General features: G+C 47.5%; 1 protein-coding gene across 1 annotated transcript in view; it reads left to right on the top strand.

Moving 5' to 3' along the window:
• SLC43A3 (solute carrier family 43 member 3) overlaps window positions 1-18734 on the top strand; it is a 67212-nt gene that overhangs the window by 41852 nt on the left and 6626 nt on the right. The window contains exons 9-11 of the mRNA XM_083146109.1: window positions 319-452; window positions 14245-14400; window positions 14592-14693. Coding sequence (XP_083002235.1) covers window positions 319-452; window positions 14245-14400; window positions 14592-14693 — 392 coding nt within the window. The remainder of the gene's footprint in view (window positions 1-318; window positions 453-14244; window positions 14401-14591; window positions 14694-18734) is intronic.

Genomic DNA, 18734 nt, shown 5'->3' with positions numbered 1-18734 from the left:
GGCAAAAAGCTATTCTACTGCATTAGGTACCTAAATGCAATTCAAATAATTATTCTGATGCAAAGATTTCCACTATTGAGCATTAGCGGAAACTGGATCCCATGACAGCCAAAAGGATGATTTACTTACTGCTTACTATTATTATTTATTTACACTTTCTTATATAGCGCAGCAGATTCCGTTGATCTTTTCAATTTTAGACAGTGATAAAACAAATTGGGTAACAAGTCAACAGACAGACTTGGAGGTAAGAGGGCCCTGCTGCAAGCTTACAATCTATAGGCAATCCTCCAATCCAGACTTCTTTCTTTTCCCCAGTCTAAACTGTGAAACACGTGATCCAAAAAGAGGTCAAGTAAAGCATTCTTTGGCACCATCCAGTAATCAAGAGACAGATCCAAAGGACGATGGTATTGTTAGAGACCATTCATTGAACAGCATCTTAAACCATGGTAAGTAACTTAAGGGTTCTCTTTTAAAAGGTGGCCTAAAGAGGTAACCTGGAAAAGCTGGAGTATTTTTTCCCTTTTCTTTTCCTTATTATTATTATTATTATTATTATTATTATTATTATTATTATTTTTCACTGGCTGGGGGAAGTAGCGAGTGTTATTCCCTTGCCACGGATCAGCCTCCATCTTGCTTGTGCCTTGGTTCAATTCACAGGGTCAGGGAGAGATGCTGTCTATGTCCATTCTGGCACTTCCATAGTGCAGTAGGTAGTACAATGCCCTGTCATTCAGTAACTCCATGTGCTGAGCTCCTACAATTGGGTATCAACACACACTAGGGCTAATTTAGTAAGCCCCACAGTTTCCTAAAAATCACAGATGGCGATTTTGGAAGGCGCACATGACCACTGAAACTGCTTTTGCGCCAGGTAGCGGCTGGGGATCGGAAAAGACCATATAAGGGACACTACGGCCACAAACATGGCCAACCTGCAACTGGCTTCGCAGCCAGGAGGGGGCAGCCAGTACATGGTAACATAGTAACAATTACAGTCATGGTCGGCTCCAGGGCTCCTAGCACACCAAGTGAAACATCAAAGTGCCCCCCCGGGTTGTGGGTGCAGCTGCCAGTCCGGGATGGATACAGGGGGAAGCAGGGGGTACCTGTGCAGCATGGGGTCCGGGCAGCTTGAAGCACCCGGGGGCTGTGGGTGCAGCGGTGGAGTGTGCAGTCGGCAGCAGAATTTGAAAATACAAAAGATAGAATGGCGGCTGATTGGCTGAGAGTGCTCTCTCTCCCAGACAATCAGCAATCAGCAGCCGAGGTCACTGATTGGTTAAGAGAGAGCACTCTCAGTAAGTCAGCAGTAAGCCTATCTTTTGGATTTTTAAATGCTACCGCCGCTGTCCGAAGTGTCCACTCACTCAGCACTTCCCGGACACTGTAGACTGCCCGCTCCGCCGCTGCACCCACAGCCCCTGGGCGCTTCCCGCTGCTTGGACCCCACGCTGCCCAGGTACCACCTGTCTCCCCCTGACTAGGCCACCCTATGGAGCGTCCCTCGAGCTGGCCCTGATTACAGTTAATGTTGAATTGGGCTCATATGGCCTAATTTAGACCTTTTCGCTAGGCTGCGTAGGTTTAGAGGCTAGCGAACAGGTACCACCTCGCTGAACCCCCGTCCCCCTGCTGATCGAATCCCCTCACTAGCATGTGGCCGCAAGTGTGGTCTCTTACCATCGAATGATTTCTCCTGCCTTTGCTAGGAAAAGTCAGCCTGGACTAACGTTTTCAACTATGCTCTGAATTTGGCGTCTGCGCTGATGTCATGTGACATCATCCGCCCACCCCAAGCAGGCCTCGACATGCCTGCGCCTGCAGGGGTACACTCAGAGTTTATAATGGGCATGTCCATAGAATGCTGGGCGTTCCCCTGCTTTCGGCCCGTTCCTGCCCCCCTGACCATCGGGGATGGGGACGAATTCGACCTTACCGTTCTGATTCTCATCCTCATATGACTGAGCAGGACCAGGAAGAGAAGGAGACTGGTGAAGAAGAAAAATGAGAAAGGAGTTCCCATGCAAGTTTCCCTTGCATGGCTGGACCTCATTGAGGCACCTGTTGCATAATTGTACCATATACAGATTGTTCCTCTTCTTTTCTGAATGACCCACTAGTCTGTGGTAGCATCTCCTTATTATGGAGGCAATTTCTTTACCACACAATAACAATATAGGGGTAGAATTGGAGTCAGCTACATTTGAAATGAATTCCTGGTCCAACAGACATATCTCTCTAGGAGGCAGATGTATCAAGCTTCAGAAAGTGATAACATGGAGAGTGATAAACAACCAGCATCTGCCCCTAACTGCCTTGTTACAGGCTGGGTTTAAAAAAATGACAGGTGGGAGCTGGATGGTTGTTTATCACTCTCCACATTAAGGGCTTGATTCAGATCCGTTCGGTACTGCGTGCATTCACACGCAGTACCGATGTTGTGCGTCTGCGCATGCGGGTATCTGCGCATGTGCAGGCGTATGGTGCGTGCACCCATGCCGGCGTGGGGGGGGGGGGCGGAGATGGGCGGGGGGCGCCGGGCTGCCCCATTACCATATTGGAACGCCCAGCGTTCCATGGGCGTTCCCATGAGAACGCTGGGCGTTCTCATGGAAATGAGGCAGTGACGCGGGTGTGGGGGGCGGATTCGCAGCCTTGCGAATCAACCTGAATAACCCCCTAAGACTTTTTGTAGCTTGATATACTTGGCCCTTAACCCTTTGAGCGCCAACATCTCTGTGAGAGCTGCGCAAAATATACACTTAAAAAGCCAGTGTCTCTCACATTTGTTATATAAACTCAAATAAAAAATGTTGTGTCAAAAAAATTATATTTCCTATATAAGGTAAACATTACAGGTCATTATGATGAATAAAAAAAGTTTGCTTGGCAAATTTCCTACCTATTTGAACAAATTCCCTTGGCATTCAAAGGGATAAGATGGGTACATGATTGTGGTAAATATGGTCCACAATGTCTAGGTTGACCACTAATTGTCGACAATGATTAGGCTAAGAATGTGTTGACCATTTTCATGTTGATGTTATGTTTATGTCAACCTTCTTTCAATGTCGACTTAGTGTATGTAGACCATTCATAGGTGTCTTTCTAATCACTGTCAACCATTAGTGGCTGACCTAGTGACTGTTGACCTAGACATTGTCGACCTGTCAGCCGGATTCCGGTTGCACACACTGGAATGACAGAGAGTCGTTCGACATCCCTGTCAACCCAGGTAATTTGTACACACTAGAGCAGTGGTTCCCAATCTTTGTTCACTCTCGTACCCTTTGATTAGGCTTTTCATTTAGTATCCCCTCATCTAACTTTGAAATATCGACAGAACTTACGAGTGGAGTGAAAGGGAATAGTATCTATTTTCTTATGCGTGTCCTTCAGTAGCGCACGCAGGGGGGGTTTCTGAGTATCCAGAAACCCTTCCAAGAGTCTACGGGTCCTAGGCTGAAAGCTGAGGGTCCCCTCTTTCCATAGGTACAAGAATTTTAAAAATTGGCCCTTGGGAACCGGAGATATCTGACTACAAAGCAGTGGTCCCCATCCAAGCCTGTTAATTGCTATTCCCAGTCAGATATTTCAGGTTCTTTATGACTTATAGTTTTTCTGAGGGTATATTCCAAAAGCTGTGTCTCTCCCCCTTTGAGGATCATTAGTAGCTTGTCTCTACTGTTCCCAGAACCAGATATGTCAGCCTTCCAGCAGCTGGTTACTGCTCCAGCTCCACACACCTGGTATATGGTTTATGATACTCATTGGCAGATTGCTCTGCCTCCTGAACTCTGATCCCCTAGTCCCCAGTACCATTTCGTAGGTGGGATTCTTTAGTTTTTAATTCCATTAAAATTTAAGAAATCTATTTCCAGGAACTGGAGATATCTGCAGTCAAGCAAGTTGTCCACCCACCAGAAAATTATGAATAATAAGCCCACTCCACTATACACCCCTCCTCTGCATATTAAACATCCTCTACCACACTGGAAGTTATGTATCAAGGCCCCTTCATTCAGCCCAATGCCCCCCTTCTCCCACCCCATCTCCCACCATCTGTGCAGTAAAGGGGTAATTAGTGGAAATTACTGATCCAGGCCCTACATGCTGAGCAGTTTATATAATACCCCCTACCACTGGAGGATTGGTAGGGGCCCCAATACATTGCTATGCCCAGGGGTCTACATTGCTGTTGACGCCCCTATATGTATATATATATATGTATGTATATGTATATACTTTAACTGATCCGGCATATACTGGGTCACCTAAGTGTCCATCTCCGTGCTTTGCTCCGCCCTTCTGGAAACCCCCTTCTGAAAATCCTGCGTTTGCCCCTGTCCTTATATTAAGGAGTAGCTCAGTGTGCGGTCAGGAATCAGGTCCCTCTGTGTCTGGCTGCTGGCTGTGTGCTGTCTATGGGGTTCACACTAATGCCTGTAGGATTAATATCGCTGCTTCCTCCACCCGTATCAGCATGCGGCCGATGAACGCTGATCTCTGAGGGCAGCACGGGTATCCCCCAGTGGATTTCTGGTCAGGCAAAGGCAGTTGATGATGATGATGCTGCAGATAGAACCATGGTTCATCTCCACGGCAATGGGAGACTTCTTCTGTCATTCCTCTTCTTGCACCTTTTACCAATTAAAATTATTGGTACTTGTTTCCTAGCACGGCCACAACGATCATAATCGCGGTTATCGGGGGTAAAATCGGGGCCATCGCGGGCATCGCATGCGCAAAAAAATCGGGTGCGATGGGCCAGACGCGATGCCCGCGATTTCCCCATAGAGAACAATGTTAAATGCCTCAATTTACCCGCGATGACCACGATTTCCCATAGGAAACAATGTTAAATGGCTCAATTTACCCAAATTATCATAGGAACAATGGTAAATGGGCCAAAAACACCCCTGAACATTGAAATGTCCCCCCAAAAGTATTTGACGCCACCACGTGATCAACGTGAACCCGAAGCGTGGCGAGCGTAGCGAGCCCGCGAGGGTCAGCGGTACGCGTCCTCCGACCTTTTCATACCCCCACTATCCACTAGGGCGTGGAGTGAGAATAGAATAGTATGGCGAGCGCAGCGAGCCTCCGAGCCCGAAGCCTGGCGAGCGCACGCGGATACCTGTGAAGCCCGCGAAGGGACGCGTTTACCTGTGAAGGTATCCGCGTCCGCTCGCCACGCTTCGGGCTCGGTGGCTCGCTGCGCTCGCCACACTATTCTATTCTCACTCCACGCCCTAGTGGATAGTGGGGGTATGAAAAGGTCGGAGGACGCGTACCGCCGCCCCTCGCGAGCTCGCTGCGCTCGCCACGCTTCGGGTTCACGTTCATCGCGAGGTTGCGTTAACTACTTTTGGGGGGACATTTCACTGGTCAGGGGGTTTTTTTGGGCTTTCTGGCCCATTTACCATTGTTCCCTATGATGATTTGGGTAAATTGACCCATTTAACATTGTTTCCTATGGGAAATCGGGGTCATCGCGGGTAAATTGAGGCATTTAACATTGTTCCCTATGGGGAAATCGCGGCCATCGCGGGTGGACCATTTAAGCATTTTTAGGTGCACACGATGCGACCGACCCGATTTTTCACTGTTTTCAATGCATTTCAATGGAAAAATCGGGGGCATCGTGTCGGTCGCGTCGCAGGCCACTAAAATGACCCCCGATGGCCAAGATTTGTGGTACTTATTGGTACTTGTGTACTAACACGGCGCCCATCGCATTGCTGACCATATTGCATGCGATGCGATGCGAAGCGACGCAATATCAGCCGATGTTCTACAATGGCATACAATTTAAAAATTGTATGCCATTGTATATGGCGTACAATGCGATGGGATGCGATTATAAATTGTATAAGCACCCTAATGGGTGCTTACAATGCTTAAATGCACCCCCACGCCACCCCACAAGTATAAACGTGAACCCGAAGCGTGGCGAGCGTAGCGAGCCCACGAGGGGCGGCGGTACGCGTCCTACGACCTTTTCATACCCCCACTATCCACGTCGGCGTGGAGTTGATTTTATAAAGTGTGGCGAGCGCAGCGAGCCACCGAGCCTGAAGCGTGGCGAGCGGACATGGATACCTTCACGGGTACCCGCGTCCCCTCGCGGGCTTCACAGGTATCCGCGTCCGCTCGCCACGCTTCGGGCTCGGTGGCTCGCTGCGCAAGCCACACTTTATAAAATCAACTCCATGCCGACGTGAATAGTGGGGGTATGAAAAGGTCGTAGGATGCGGTACGCTGCGCTCGCCACGCTTTGGGTTCACGTTTATACTTGGGGGGTGGCGTGGGGGTGCATTTATGCATTGTTAGCACCCATTAGGGTGCTTATACAATTTAATATCGTTTATGGGTCAAAATCGCATGGCATGGTATGGCATGCGATGCGATAAAAAATCGGGCGACTAGGGGGCGGAGCTTCGGCAGACATGTGAAGAGACGTCTTCTCTCGTTGCTCCCCGCTACAGTAATCCTGTTTTACATATCCTGAGTACCTGGGCTTATCTAAAAAGCCTACTGGTGGTGGGGGAAGCTGCCTGGAACATCATTACCGTCTCCGGTGACTTCTACGGGTGCCCGCTGTCAAGCTCTGAGGTCTGACATCCTGCAGCTCCCGGGCGGAGGCCTGACTCGGGCGCCATCTTGCCGCGGCCCCTCGTGGAGTACAATTTCCAGCCGCCTGTGTGCCATCCCCGCCAGGCGCGCTCCGAGTCCTTACTATCGTGGACCTCCCACCCTGCCACACAGCTCTGTACAGCTGCCGGCAGCACTACATCGAGACTCCTAGAGTCAGGAGGGGAACCGCCGCACAGCGTGGGGTAAGAGGCAGCAGCCATCTTGGTCCGGCAGGTTCCAGTACACGGTAACTGGCGCCACTACACACAATGTACCTATTGTGGCCTGGGGCTGCCAGCAATATGTTACTTGCTCAGCAGCGCTGCCTGCACTATGCGCTGCTGGAGTTAGGACTCTGCCTCCATACTGGTAGTGGCATAAAATCACTACACTCATCCCATCCAGCGGACCTTGAACATTCCTTGTACCAGATAGCACTCTCCAGCTTCATTCCTTCATACAGTTTTTTCTGCCAAAATCACTGTTGCCACTTATGCCAATTGAATTGTATATACAGTGACACAATAAACTGTGCAGCTGCCGTTCTCATTTGCAGACTTGGGGGTGTGCTAGCCATCCCGTTATCACTTAGAGCTCCTCCACGGCAGCCAATCTATATTCCTGCATATTTTTCATTCCAGCTTGTCTACTCCGCATATTAATATGAAGGCTTCCCTTCAATTACTCCTACAGGCTATAAATGCCTCCACTGACAGGTTGCTCAGCAGGCTCACTGATGTGCGGAGGGATGTTCTCACGGCCTCCAGCTTTCATGATATATGTGATGAGGGAGATAGGGTGGATATAACTCAAGACCCTGTTATTCTAGTCTCTGAAGCTCCTATGTCCAATCAGACCCTGGATAAGTGCTTTATGCTGAATCTGTCCCGATGCTATCCTCTAGCTCAGGGGTGGCCAACCGGTCAGAGGTAAAGAGCCGAAAAATATCGTCGGTCAAGCCAAAGAGCCAACATCATGCGCGCGCCAAAAAGGGGCGAGATCGGGGGAGTGGTCAGGGGCGTGGTCATATGACACAAGGGGAGTGGCCACATGACAAAACTTTATGCCCCCAGTGCCAGATATGCCCCCCACAGTGCCAAACATCATATGCCCCCCTACAGTGCCAAACATCATATGCCCCCCACAGTGCCAAACATCATATGCCTCCCACAGTGCCAAACATCGTATGCCCCCCCACAGTGCCAAACATCATATGCCCCCCACAGTGCCAAACATCATATGCCCCCACAGTTAGGAAGCTGGGCCCTCCAGCACACCTATGCTGGAGGGCCCAGCTTCCTAACTAAAGGGCCCACCTAGAGGGCCAGGAGGGCCCAACAAACAAATGAGCCACGGGCCAAGAGGGCCCGACTAATGCGCCCACAGGCCTGAAGGGCCTGAATGTGCCCACGGGCCTAGTGCCCGATACCCGGTGGTCTAGGGTGGATGGGGGGTAGGAGGCCAAAGGCCCCTACCTGGTTTTGGGAGAGGCCGCTGGGGGGAGCTTCGTCAGCTCTTTTGCTTCCCACCCCCGCTGGCCTCTCCGGGAGCCATCTTCTTTCTTCTTGCAGAAGGCGCCGGAGATCTTCTGTCTTGATCCCGCTACTTCTGGCCTCTTCAGCAGCGCCGGAACTCTTCTACTGCGCCGTCCTCCGGCGGCTTCTCGCGTCTTCAGGAGCGCTCCGCCGGCGTGGAGACGACTTTTCGCCCTCCCGCTGGCGTCTGATGTCAGATGCCGGGGGCGGGCTGGAAACGGCGCGGCGAGCGCTGATTGGCTCGCCGCGGTCGTTTCCTATTGGCCGCCGATGCAGCGTTTTGAATTGGCAGCCGAATTGTCGCCAAATTCAAAACCCCGCTTCGCCGATGGGACGGGAGCCGCACATTACAGCGTGGCGAGCCGCATGCGGCTCGCGAGCCGCAGGTTGGCCACCGCTGCTCTAGCTATATGCTCGGAAGAAGACCTGGTCCGCGTAATCATCTTTCCACTGCTTCTAAAAGCAACTCCACGGTTTTTTATTCAGTTACATGAATATCCTGATGGTCCTGCTTCTGTAAATGATCCTGCGGCCACATCCACAATTCTGGTCCCCAAAATGTCAACTTATATATGGCCTTCCGATGTCTTGAAATTCCGTCTCTTGCTGTATTTGGCCACTGGTTTATCTTCTTCATATTCTGGACCACCATGGGAGGAGTCCAGTACCTTAGTTCTAATCTGTGAAGTCATGGAACTGTGGCCGGACTAACTTTTTCCAATACATACTGTGCCTATCGAGGATGCCTGTTTTCTCAGTGCATAACTTCTATTTTGTTCCTCTATTAATGTTTTGTGTCCTTTTCATGTTCATAGATATACTTGTACACTAAATCCTGTCAGCCTTTGCAATATTGCATTTACAATAGCAGTTCTAACCATTTCTAATGGGAGAGTGGGAATAAGTCTAGTTTTGTTCCATTACGGTTATATGATGGTGGGACTGCAATATATGCGGCTTCACATGGGAGGTGAGCCTGGCCGGACTGAACTTCTTCAATCCTTTCTGATGACAGAGCTTTTGCCATTTTTGGCTGCTCCTTTGATGACATATAACTGCATATTCTGTTTGTTTGTTATACTGAGATTTTTGTACTTCTGTATTTCTATCCTGTTTAAAATTTTATAGGTAAGGATATAATTTTGAATGTCACATATTGCTTCGATTATCCAAATATACCTTATGTTTGACATTGCTTTGGTAGTAGACAGGGGTCTTGTGGGTGGTCAGAATAATATGCTTTGATGGATGGGGGAGGTGGATTTTGCACATCCTGACCCGGGGATCTACCTATTTTGTAACTGGATCACTGGGGGCTTGCCCTCCTTTTCCTTTTCTTGCACGCTTTCCTGGACTCTTTGCAATCCGTACCCGCAAGTGGTCTTGAAATAAAAAAAAAGTATCCTATTTTCTCCGCCCCTGCCAGTCACTCTGTCAGTATCCTGTGTTTCTGGGGGTTGGGGTGGGGGTGGGGCTTGGGGTTTAGTTAGCTAATTAGTTAGTAGGGAGTATAGTGGGTTAGTGGGGTGGGTAAAATGGGTGAGGTAGGGTAGTTTTTGTTTTGGCTAGGTTAGCTATATAGCTAAGGGCCGCTAACTTGCTTTCCCATATAATTTATAGTAGAAGAGGGGTAGGGGTAGTTATTTTTCAGGGATCCAGGTACGCCTAAGTTGGGGGTGGGTTGTACAAGGTTTTGTGGTAGGCTTGATTTGGGATTATGGGGAGGTATTTTGTTTTGTGTTTGAGGGAACTTATTTTATTTAAAGATAGACATGTCACTGTCCATAGCTCATTGTGTTACCACATTCTGCTTGGTATATGCTCATTCGGATAACTATTTATGTTAAGCGATTTTGTATAGTACACTATGCTAAGATTGTCACTTAGATATTCCTGCTTTTATATGTTTGGGCAGCTGCCCGAATGGCACCTTCGGGCAATTCAGTGCCAGAAATAGTTCAGGAATTGTGATTAATACTGTTTTACATGATTTCAATAACTGCGTGTAATCTGGTCTTATACCATGTATCTATTGACATGTCTTCTTATTTGGGTGTTTTGTTGAATTTATTTTTTTTTTTTTTTGAAAAATTCAATAAAAATTACTGAATAAAAAAAAATAATAATCGGGCGACTAATTATCGTGGGCGCCGTGCTAGTACACAAGTACCAAATTATTTTCACTTACCCCCAACTAGTCTGCAGTGTACTGCCAGGGTACACATCCCCCCAAGTTTGGAACCACTGAAGTAGAGCAATATTAATGAAGGATGGAATTCACATGCATGGTTTCGCTACGTTTGATTTCGATAAATGTAGAGAAATGCACCAAAGTAAAATAGTAAAAGTAGAATAAAATTGGACAAAACAGATGAAAAAGCATATTGTAGAAATCATAGGAAGAAAGTGGAGCAGCAGTGGTACCTGGGCGACGGCCAGACAGAGTGTTTCAACTTTCTATAGGTCGACACCAAAAGGCCAACAAGGTCAACACAAGCAAAAATGTCAGCATAAAACGGGGTGAAACAAACAAAAGGTCGACATGAGTTTTTGGGGATTTTTTTTCTTAATTTCTTTTTCTTTTTCATACTTTACCATTCCCAATCGGCGTTCACATAGGTGGTAAAGTTTGCTGAATGCAGAAGTAGCGGAGCGAGGCACCTGGCCCAACGCAGGGTAAGCAATGATTATAGAATGGAAGAGCTAAGAATAAAGAACCGTGGTCAATATAATCAAATGGAATAAAAGGGTTTGCTTATAAGCAAATGTTAGAATCACAAAGCAGAAAGCTAAGAGATGTACTATACAGAAATACATAAGACTGAGGAATATACTGTGAATAAACACATTTACCATATACTGTATGAAAACATTGTTCTCAACCATCCATTATATTTCTTTTCAACCGTGACAATGGGGGTGATTCAGGTTGGCTCGTAAAGAGACAAATTCACAGTGGGGACAAGTCTGCACATGCGTATCAGTGAAAATATGCATATGCAGACCCGCAGTGCAAATGCCTTCAGCGGGGATACCATCACTGGGTCTACAACAACTACTGTAGGTCGACAAGCAGTAGGTCAACACCACTAGGTCGACATGCATGAAGGTCAACATGGGGTTAGGTCGAGAGGGTCATTAGGTCAAGAGGATCATTAGGTCAACATGGGGAAGTTCGACAGTCAAAAGGTCGACATGGATCTGTTATGAGCCGACATGTGCTGACAGGCGGTATTTCAGGTCCTACCATCCCCTAGGGTGCGGTGGGAGAATAAAATAGTGTGCCAAGTGAAGCGAGGCACCATGCCCAAAGCAAGGGGATGCAGTGCACTCTTTTAGTGCCCATGCCAACTGTGTCAACATTCGGGACAAAAAAAGGGAACAAACCCATGTGGACCTTTTGTCTGTTGACCTTTTGTCTGTTGACCTAATGACCCTCTTGACCTAATGACCCTGTTGACCTAATGATCCTGTCAACCTAACCCCATGTCAACCTTCAGTCATGTCGACCTTCATGCATGTGGACTTAGAGATGTCGACCTGGTTGCTGTCTATCCAATGATCCATACCCCTTTAGCAAGTATTACACCGGCCGAGGTGTTTGCACAAAATGGTGCTGACAGGGGCGGGCAGGGGGTAGCCAGAGGTCCTGGGCATACCCAGAAAATTGTGGATGTGCCCAGAAAAACAGTGGGTGTCCACATGTGAATCCAGGCATGCCAAAGCCTGCTCGGGACAGGCGGCTGGTGTCACAGGATGACAGCTGCCTGCCCCAACTTCGTCTAAACTTACTCAGGGTTGCCGACTTTCTTATTCTCCTCTCCGGGAGAAGCTCGGAGAGGAGAGATTCAGTACCCGCTCAGGGGGCGGGGCTTAAGCGTGACATCACTAAGCCCCGCACCCATGCTGTTAAAGCAGCGAATTCAGTGATCTCCGTGGAGGGGGCGGGGCTAAAATGACGCGATTGTGTCATTTTAGCTCCGCCCCTCCTCTGAAACCAGAGGATTGCGGCATTTTAATGCCGCGATACGGGGGACAGCGGGGGTCCCCCTTGAATCCGGGAGGGTTGCCCACCCTTCCGGGGGGCCGGGAGGATGCCCCGATTTACGGGAGACTCCCGGAAATTTCGGGAGGGTCGGCAACCCTGAACTTACTTTTATTGGCAAACAGGTGTCACAATCATTTGAAGGTCGCCAATCATCGAATGTATGTTCACCGTACACTCAAGTGTGAATGGACGTGTGAGCTTCCACTTTATCACATCTCTAGCTTTAAAAAATCTGCCTGGTACTTGTGAGTTATCTGGGCGTCCGATTTTTTGATTGTATGCCTTAAGTTAATGTTAGGATCCGCCTCCAGCGGATCTGTGTTATGCGCAGATTCACATTTTCTGTGTGTAGTTTCATGTTCTCCCTGGGTTTATCTCAGCCTGTGTGTGTGTGTACTCGCTAGTGGCATCCAGTGGTCAGCCTGGGCCATTGCAGGTTACTTTCAGTACGGTGTGTTCTGGACTCAGGTGTCTTGATTAGGCTCCTAGCCTGCAGTGCACACCTTTAGGCAATGTGTAATCAGCACCACATTGTGCTCACTATATAAACCCTCTGGTTATTCAGGCCCATGCCGGTTATAGCTTTTGTACCTCAGGGTCTCAAGTGTTCCTGGTTCCTGTTCCCTGTCTTCCTGCATCCTGTCGTTGATTCCCAGCTGTGTCCTCCGTTCAGTCTCCTGTCCTCCCGGTGTCCGTGTGTCGTCCTTTATCCGTCTCCCGGTCCCTGCAGCTCCTGTTGGTCTTTGTGGGATTCCTTCTCCAGCGTGGTGCTTCCTTCGGCTGGTTCCCTGCCTTGTCCGCAGCATCTCAGCTCCAGCTAAGTTGATATCCCTCGTGTTCAGATAAGTTGGGAGCTTCCCCCTCTTTGTCTCCTTACTAATCATTTGCTTATTGTGTCAGCGTATAGTGTATTGTTACACCTGTCAGCAGTACTCATTGTGTCAGCATATAGTGTATTGTTACACCCGTCAGCAGTTCTTAGTGTGTCAGCATATCGTGTATTGTTACACCCGTCAGCAGTTCTTAGTGTGTCAGCATACTGTGTATGGTTACACCTGTTAAGCATTAGCACAGCGGGTTCCTGTTTAGAGTGCTATCCACTGGCACCCCTCTCCGCAGGGCAGGGTGGTCCTCGCCTCTTTGTTTGTAGATAGGTTTCCCCTTGTTCATCACTGGCCTTGGCGTGTGTGTTGTCCTTAACATAAGACCAGGTGGCATCGAGGTGGGAGCCTGACTAACGGGCTCCCACGAACGCGGCTATTATTGGTGAAGCCTAGCACCCCGCACACACACGTCAACTCCATCTGAGTACAACGGAGTCAGGTTGGCGAGGCTGCCCTGGTCCTGTCACTATCTCCTTCCAGCCAGTGTCACGTGGTGTCTCGCCAGACAGCGTGGCACAGGAGATCCTAACAGTTAAGGCATACAATCAGATGCGATGCGATACTATATCGCATCGCATCGCATGCGACCATCGGATGCGATGACCCGATTTTTCCATAGGAATCAATGTTAAAATGGACTGAGTCCATTTTAACATGGAATTCAATGGGAAAAAGGGGTCCTTTTCATACCCCTACTATCCAAGTGGGCATGGAGTTGGATATAAACCTGTGGCGAGCGTAGCGAGCCACCGAGCCCGAAGCGTGGCGAGCGGACGGTATTCCGTGTCCCCTCGCGGGGCTCGCTACGCTCGCCACGCTTCGGGCTCGGTGGCTCGCTACGCTCGCCACAGGTTTATATCCAACTCCATGCCCACTTGGATAGTAGGGGTATGAAAAGGACCCCTTTTTCCCATTGAATTCCATGTTAAAATGGACTCAGTCCATTTTAACATTGATTCCTATGGAAAAATCGGGTCATCGCATCGCATCCGATGATCGCATGCGATGCGATGCGATGTCCCGATCCGACCCGATTTAAAAATCGGACGCCCGGATAACTCACAAGTACCATCTGCCTCTATGCATTGCTAGTCATTCCAGTTCAACAATCACCATGTTTGCCTTTCTGCAGAGAAACATACTGAAGTCTCATTCAGGAGCTGCGTCTTCTCATCACTCTTTATCTGGCACTTGGTCTGGTTATCTCTCATGCAGCTTAGGCACTATCTATTCATTGGAACCCTGAACCCCACCATCACCCACCTGAGCGGAGGAGACCCAGATAAAGGTGTGTAATGCATGATACAGCAGTGTGTCAGTGCAGGGATGTTAATGTGTGTCCCTTATGCTCATGCCTTTCCTGCACAACATTATGTAGTATCATATTATTTTAAATGGCCATAATGAAGTGTCTCAATTGTCCTGTTTCCAGCGATTGTGTATTTTCATTCAAATCTATTTTTCCCCTCTTTTTTTCAGTTAGTCTATTCACAAATGTATTTGCCGTGTCTCAGTTCTTTGGTGTTATATGTGCTCCTTGGAATGGCTTACTCATGGACAGACACAAAAAGAAGCAAAAAGGTAAAGACCACAGGAAGTTTAATAATTAGAGCAGCATTAATAATGTGTTTATTATAAATTACTTAATAATTACTTTATTCTCATTGGAGTTTACAATCTCAGCTGCTTTAAGCACATGAAATAAGGTGGCCATACACTAGTGCGATTTGGACCCTTTTCACCTGATTCCAAATAGTAAAATCCTATCTTTTTAACCTCTGATTCCGAAGCAATGGGTGGTCCTGTGTGCATTAAATTGGAGCTGGGGATCACTGTGGCTGCCATAAAGATTTATTAGATCCCACCAGGGCCGGCAACAGAAATCTTGGGGCCCCATACACTGTTATTTCTGGGGGGCCCCCACCCCCTCAAGCACTAGTAGTTGTGTGGAGCAGGGAGGAATGGGGGCATATTGGTGGCAAGAAGTCCCATATAATGGCTGCCCCCAGAGCAGATAGTCTCACTTCTGAACTGACAACTAATACACATTATGCCACAAATCGTTATACAACACACTGTAATGCCCATTAGACAATATACCACAAGCCTCGATGCCCATCACATATTATGCCACACACCTTAATGCCCATTACATATTATTCCACACACCATGATGGTCATTACATATTATGCCACACACCATAATGCCCATGACACATTAGGCCACACGCCATAATGGCCATTACATGTTATGCCACATAAATGCCACTTATCTACATGTTCTTTGCCAGGAGGCATATGTTCATTGCCAGGGGTTACATCGTGATTGCCAGAGGTTTCTTGTTCAATGTAAGGGGTTATATGCTTGGTGCCAGGGGGTTACATGCTCCTTGCCAGGGGGTTACATGCTCCTTGCCAGGGTTTTATGCTCCTTGCCACGGAGGAGTACAAGTTTGTTGCCCAGTGGGGATTACCTGCTCAATGCCAGAGAGGATAACATGCTTGTTGCCAGGGAAGTTAAATTCTTGTTGGCCAGGGGGATAACATTCTTGTTGCCAGGGGGTTAAATGTTTGTTCCCAGGAGACATGATATTTCCCATGGGACATAAAACGCCATGCAGGGGATAACATGATAGTTGCTATGGGATGTTAAATGTTCATTACCAGGGGGAATTTACATGTTTGATGCCCAGGGTTAGAATGGGCAACTGCCTGACTTCTATGGTGGGAGCTCCCTGGTGCCGCTGAGACAGAAATGAGCCTGCAGAGAAGTACACGGGGGCCAGGCCCGGCGACAGGGGGGTCAAAGCTGACCTCGGCTCTGATGATTAGATCAGCCCCTCTGAATGGTAATGGTATATAAAAGTTAAGTGGCTGGTTCTGGAATTTGATAAGCTTGCTTGAAGAGGTTAGTTTTCAGGGAATGCTTATAGGTTTCGAGACTGGAGGAGAGTCGTATTGTGTTTGGGAGGGCATTCCACAGACTTTCTTTGGGTGCAGCCTGAAGAAATTCCTGCAATCAGGAATAGGAGCAAGTAATGAGGCGTAGATCTTGTGAGGACAGTAGAGGTCAGGTTGGAAGATATTTTAAGATAAGAGAAGAGATGTATGTTGGTATAGTTTGGTTTATGGCTTTGTGTGTAAGTAAAATAATTTTGTATTGAATACGGTATAATACAGGTAACCAATGAAGTGACTGACAGAGTAGCTTTGCAGAGGATGAACATCTAGCTAGAAAGATTAGCCTTGCAGCTGTATTCAGGATGGACTGTAGTGGTGAGAGTCTGTATTGGGGAAGGTCAATAAGGAGACTATTGCTATACTCAATACGTGAGATGATGAGAGCATGGATTACAGTTTTTGCAGTGTTCTGTGTAAGGAAAGGGCAAATTTTGAATATGTTTTTAGGTGCATGTGGCATGTTTTTGAGACAGAATGAATGTGGGGAACAAAGGAAATTTCAGAGTCAAGAATGACACCTAGGCAGCAAGCTTGAGTGGTAGGAGCGATTATCATATTCTCGACAGAGATAGAGATAGTTGGTAACTACTATTTATTGGTGGAAATATAATTAATTCTGTTTTAGAAATATTACGTTTGAGGTGGCACCAATTATATCCATCTGCAATCCATCTCTTCTGTAAAGATGGCCTATGACTGAGAAATCTGACCAATGCTGTAAGAACCCGAACACTTCTTGACTGCACCCTTCCTTTAATAATAAAAGTAAATAACAAAGCGCTAATATATATATATATATATATATATATATAACACAGTCCAGGTGGCGGCACTCTTCAATAAACACACAGGATAGCAGGAATACTCTACGTTTCGAACTTTAATCGTTCTTCATCAGGAGAAACAAACATTTAAAATACAAACAGTATTTATACATACCCCAGTCCCCGTGCAGCAAATCAACAGCTCCGGATTCTCCCGCCGCTGCCGCCAGCCCAGTGACGTCAGTGCGCCCGGCGCACACAGTGCGCGTCAGCACGCTGCATCACCTGACCACGGTACACGCTAAGGGAGGCCTGCGTCGTCATGGAAACCAGGAAGCCGGAACTATACAGCAAGAGATCACCGGCATCTGACAGCGCAGCGATCGCGTGCCGTGTCCAGTCACTTCCCCCCTCACACATGACTTCTCTAGGCTACCAGAGTCAACAAATACAATAACACCCCAAAAATAGCAGTATCAAAAAAGCATTTTAAAAACAATACATCCACGGCCAATATAGAACAGTGTTTACATATAAGATGCATAATATGAAAAAGAGATTCATATAGTACAGTACAAAGACATGTAGCAGAAATACTGTAGCGTGGAGTCATCTGAGGGAGTAGGGAAACCCCTTAACCCAGAGTAGTACATACAAGGAAGATAATTACAGAATACAGAAAAATGATACGTAACATATATAAAGGGTACTGTCTTTAAAGAAAGCAATGTAAACCCCTAAACTCATTAAGGCCCCTGGGGGCAATAGTATTTAAGCGCTGTATCCATTTGGCTTCACACTTCAATAGGTCGAGAGAACGATTCCCACCTCGTATAGAGGCAGGTATATGATCAATGATCATGTAGCGAAGCATGGGGATAGTGTGGCGTGCCTCAAGGAAGTGTCTGGCCACTGGCTGGTCACTACTACCCTTTTCCAGGGCCTGTTTGATTGAATGGCGATGGCCAGCCATCCGTTCCCTAAGTGTCCGGTCGGTCTTCCCAATATAATGAAGGGAACAAGGGCACGATATCATGTAGACTATGTACTTAGTGGTACAAGTAACCCTATGTCGTATGTGGTACCGGATCCCACTATGAGGATGACAGAAGGAAGAGCCCGTGATCAGTGCCCTGCATGTGGTGCAATTGAGGCACCTGAAACACCCAGGGTGCTTGCCCAAAAATTGCACACTGCCTGATTCACAGAGTAGAGAAACATCCGACTTGATAACAATGTCACGCACACTCCTGCCACGAGTGTAACATGGCATTATTGCTGTGTCACTAAGATGCAGGGCACTGTCCATCTGGACAAGTGGCCATAACTTTTTGGTAGAGAAGGAAAAAAGAAGTAGCGCTTACCAATGAGGAATTATCAATGTAAAAAACATTTAATATGCATATGACCATAAAAATTACATGAACATAATAAACAATAAAAGATAATAATGAAATATAAAAACTCTCGTATAGCCCTCTCTATGTGCCACTGTGTTAGAGATATTGATAGGATCCGCTCCTATTAATGCCGCCTTGTTAGAGTCCCAATTGGAACGATGCAGTTCTTTGAGCAGGGGGTACAATTTTAGCTTTTCACTGGATTCAAATAAACGTAATTGGAGATGGGTATAGTTACCGCTGATTGTCCCTTTGGAGTCTTGTATCCATGTAGGATTGCTGAGTAAGCTGTGATCTCCGTGAAGGGGGTAGATGGAACTTTCTCCGTTTGAGAATCACGATATCTGTGGAGAGCAAAGTGGATAGTCCCGAATGTGCAATTTCTCCAAAAGTGGGGAGATGAAGACGGCTGTTGGATCCAAACAAACACGGTGTGGCGATGACAGTGAGGGGCCTTGAGAGTGAGCAGCTTTCCAACACGTTTCACTGCCTCTAGG

Source organism: Crinia signifera, chromosome 6 (genome assembly GCF_055691185.1).
Source record: "Crinia signifera chromosome 6, ASM5569118v1, whole genome shotgun sequence".
Classification (NCBI taxonomy): Eukaryota; Metazoa; Chordata; class Amphibia; order Anura; family Myobatrachidae; genus Crinia; species Crinia signifera.
The sequence above is the reverse complement of the archived record's forward strand: the minus strand, read 5'-3'. Positions and strand labels throughout refer to the sequence as shown.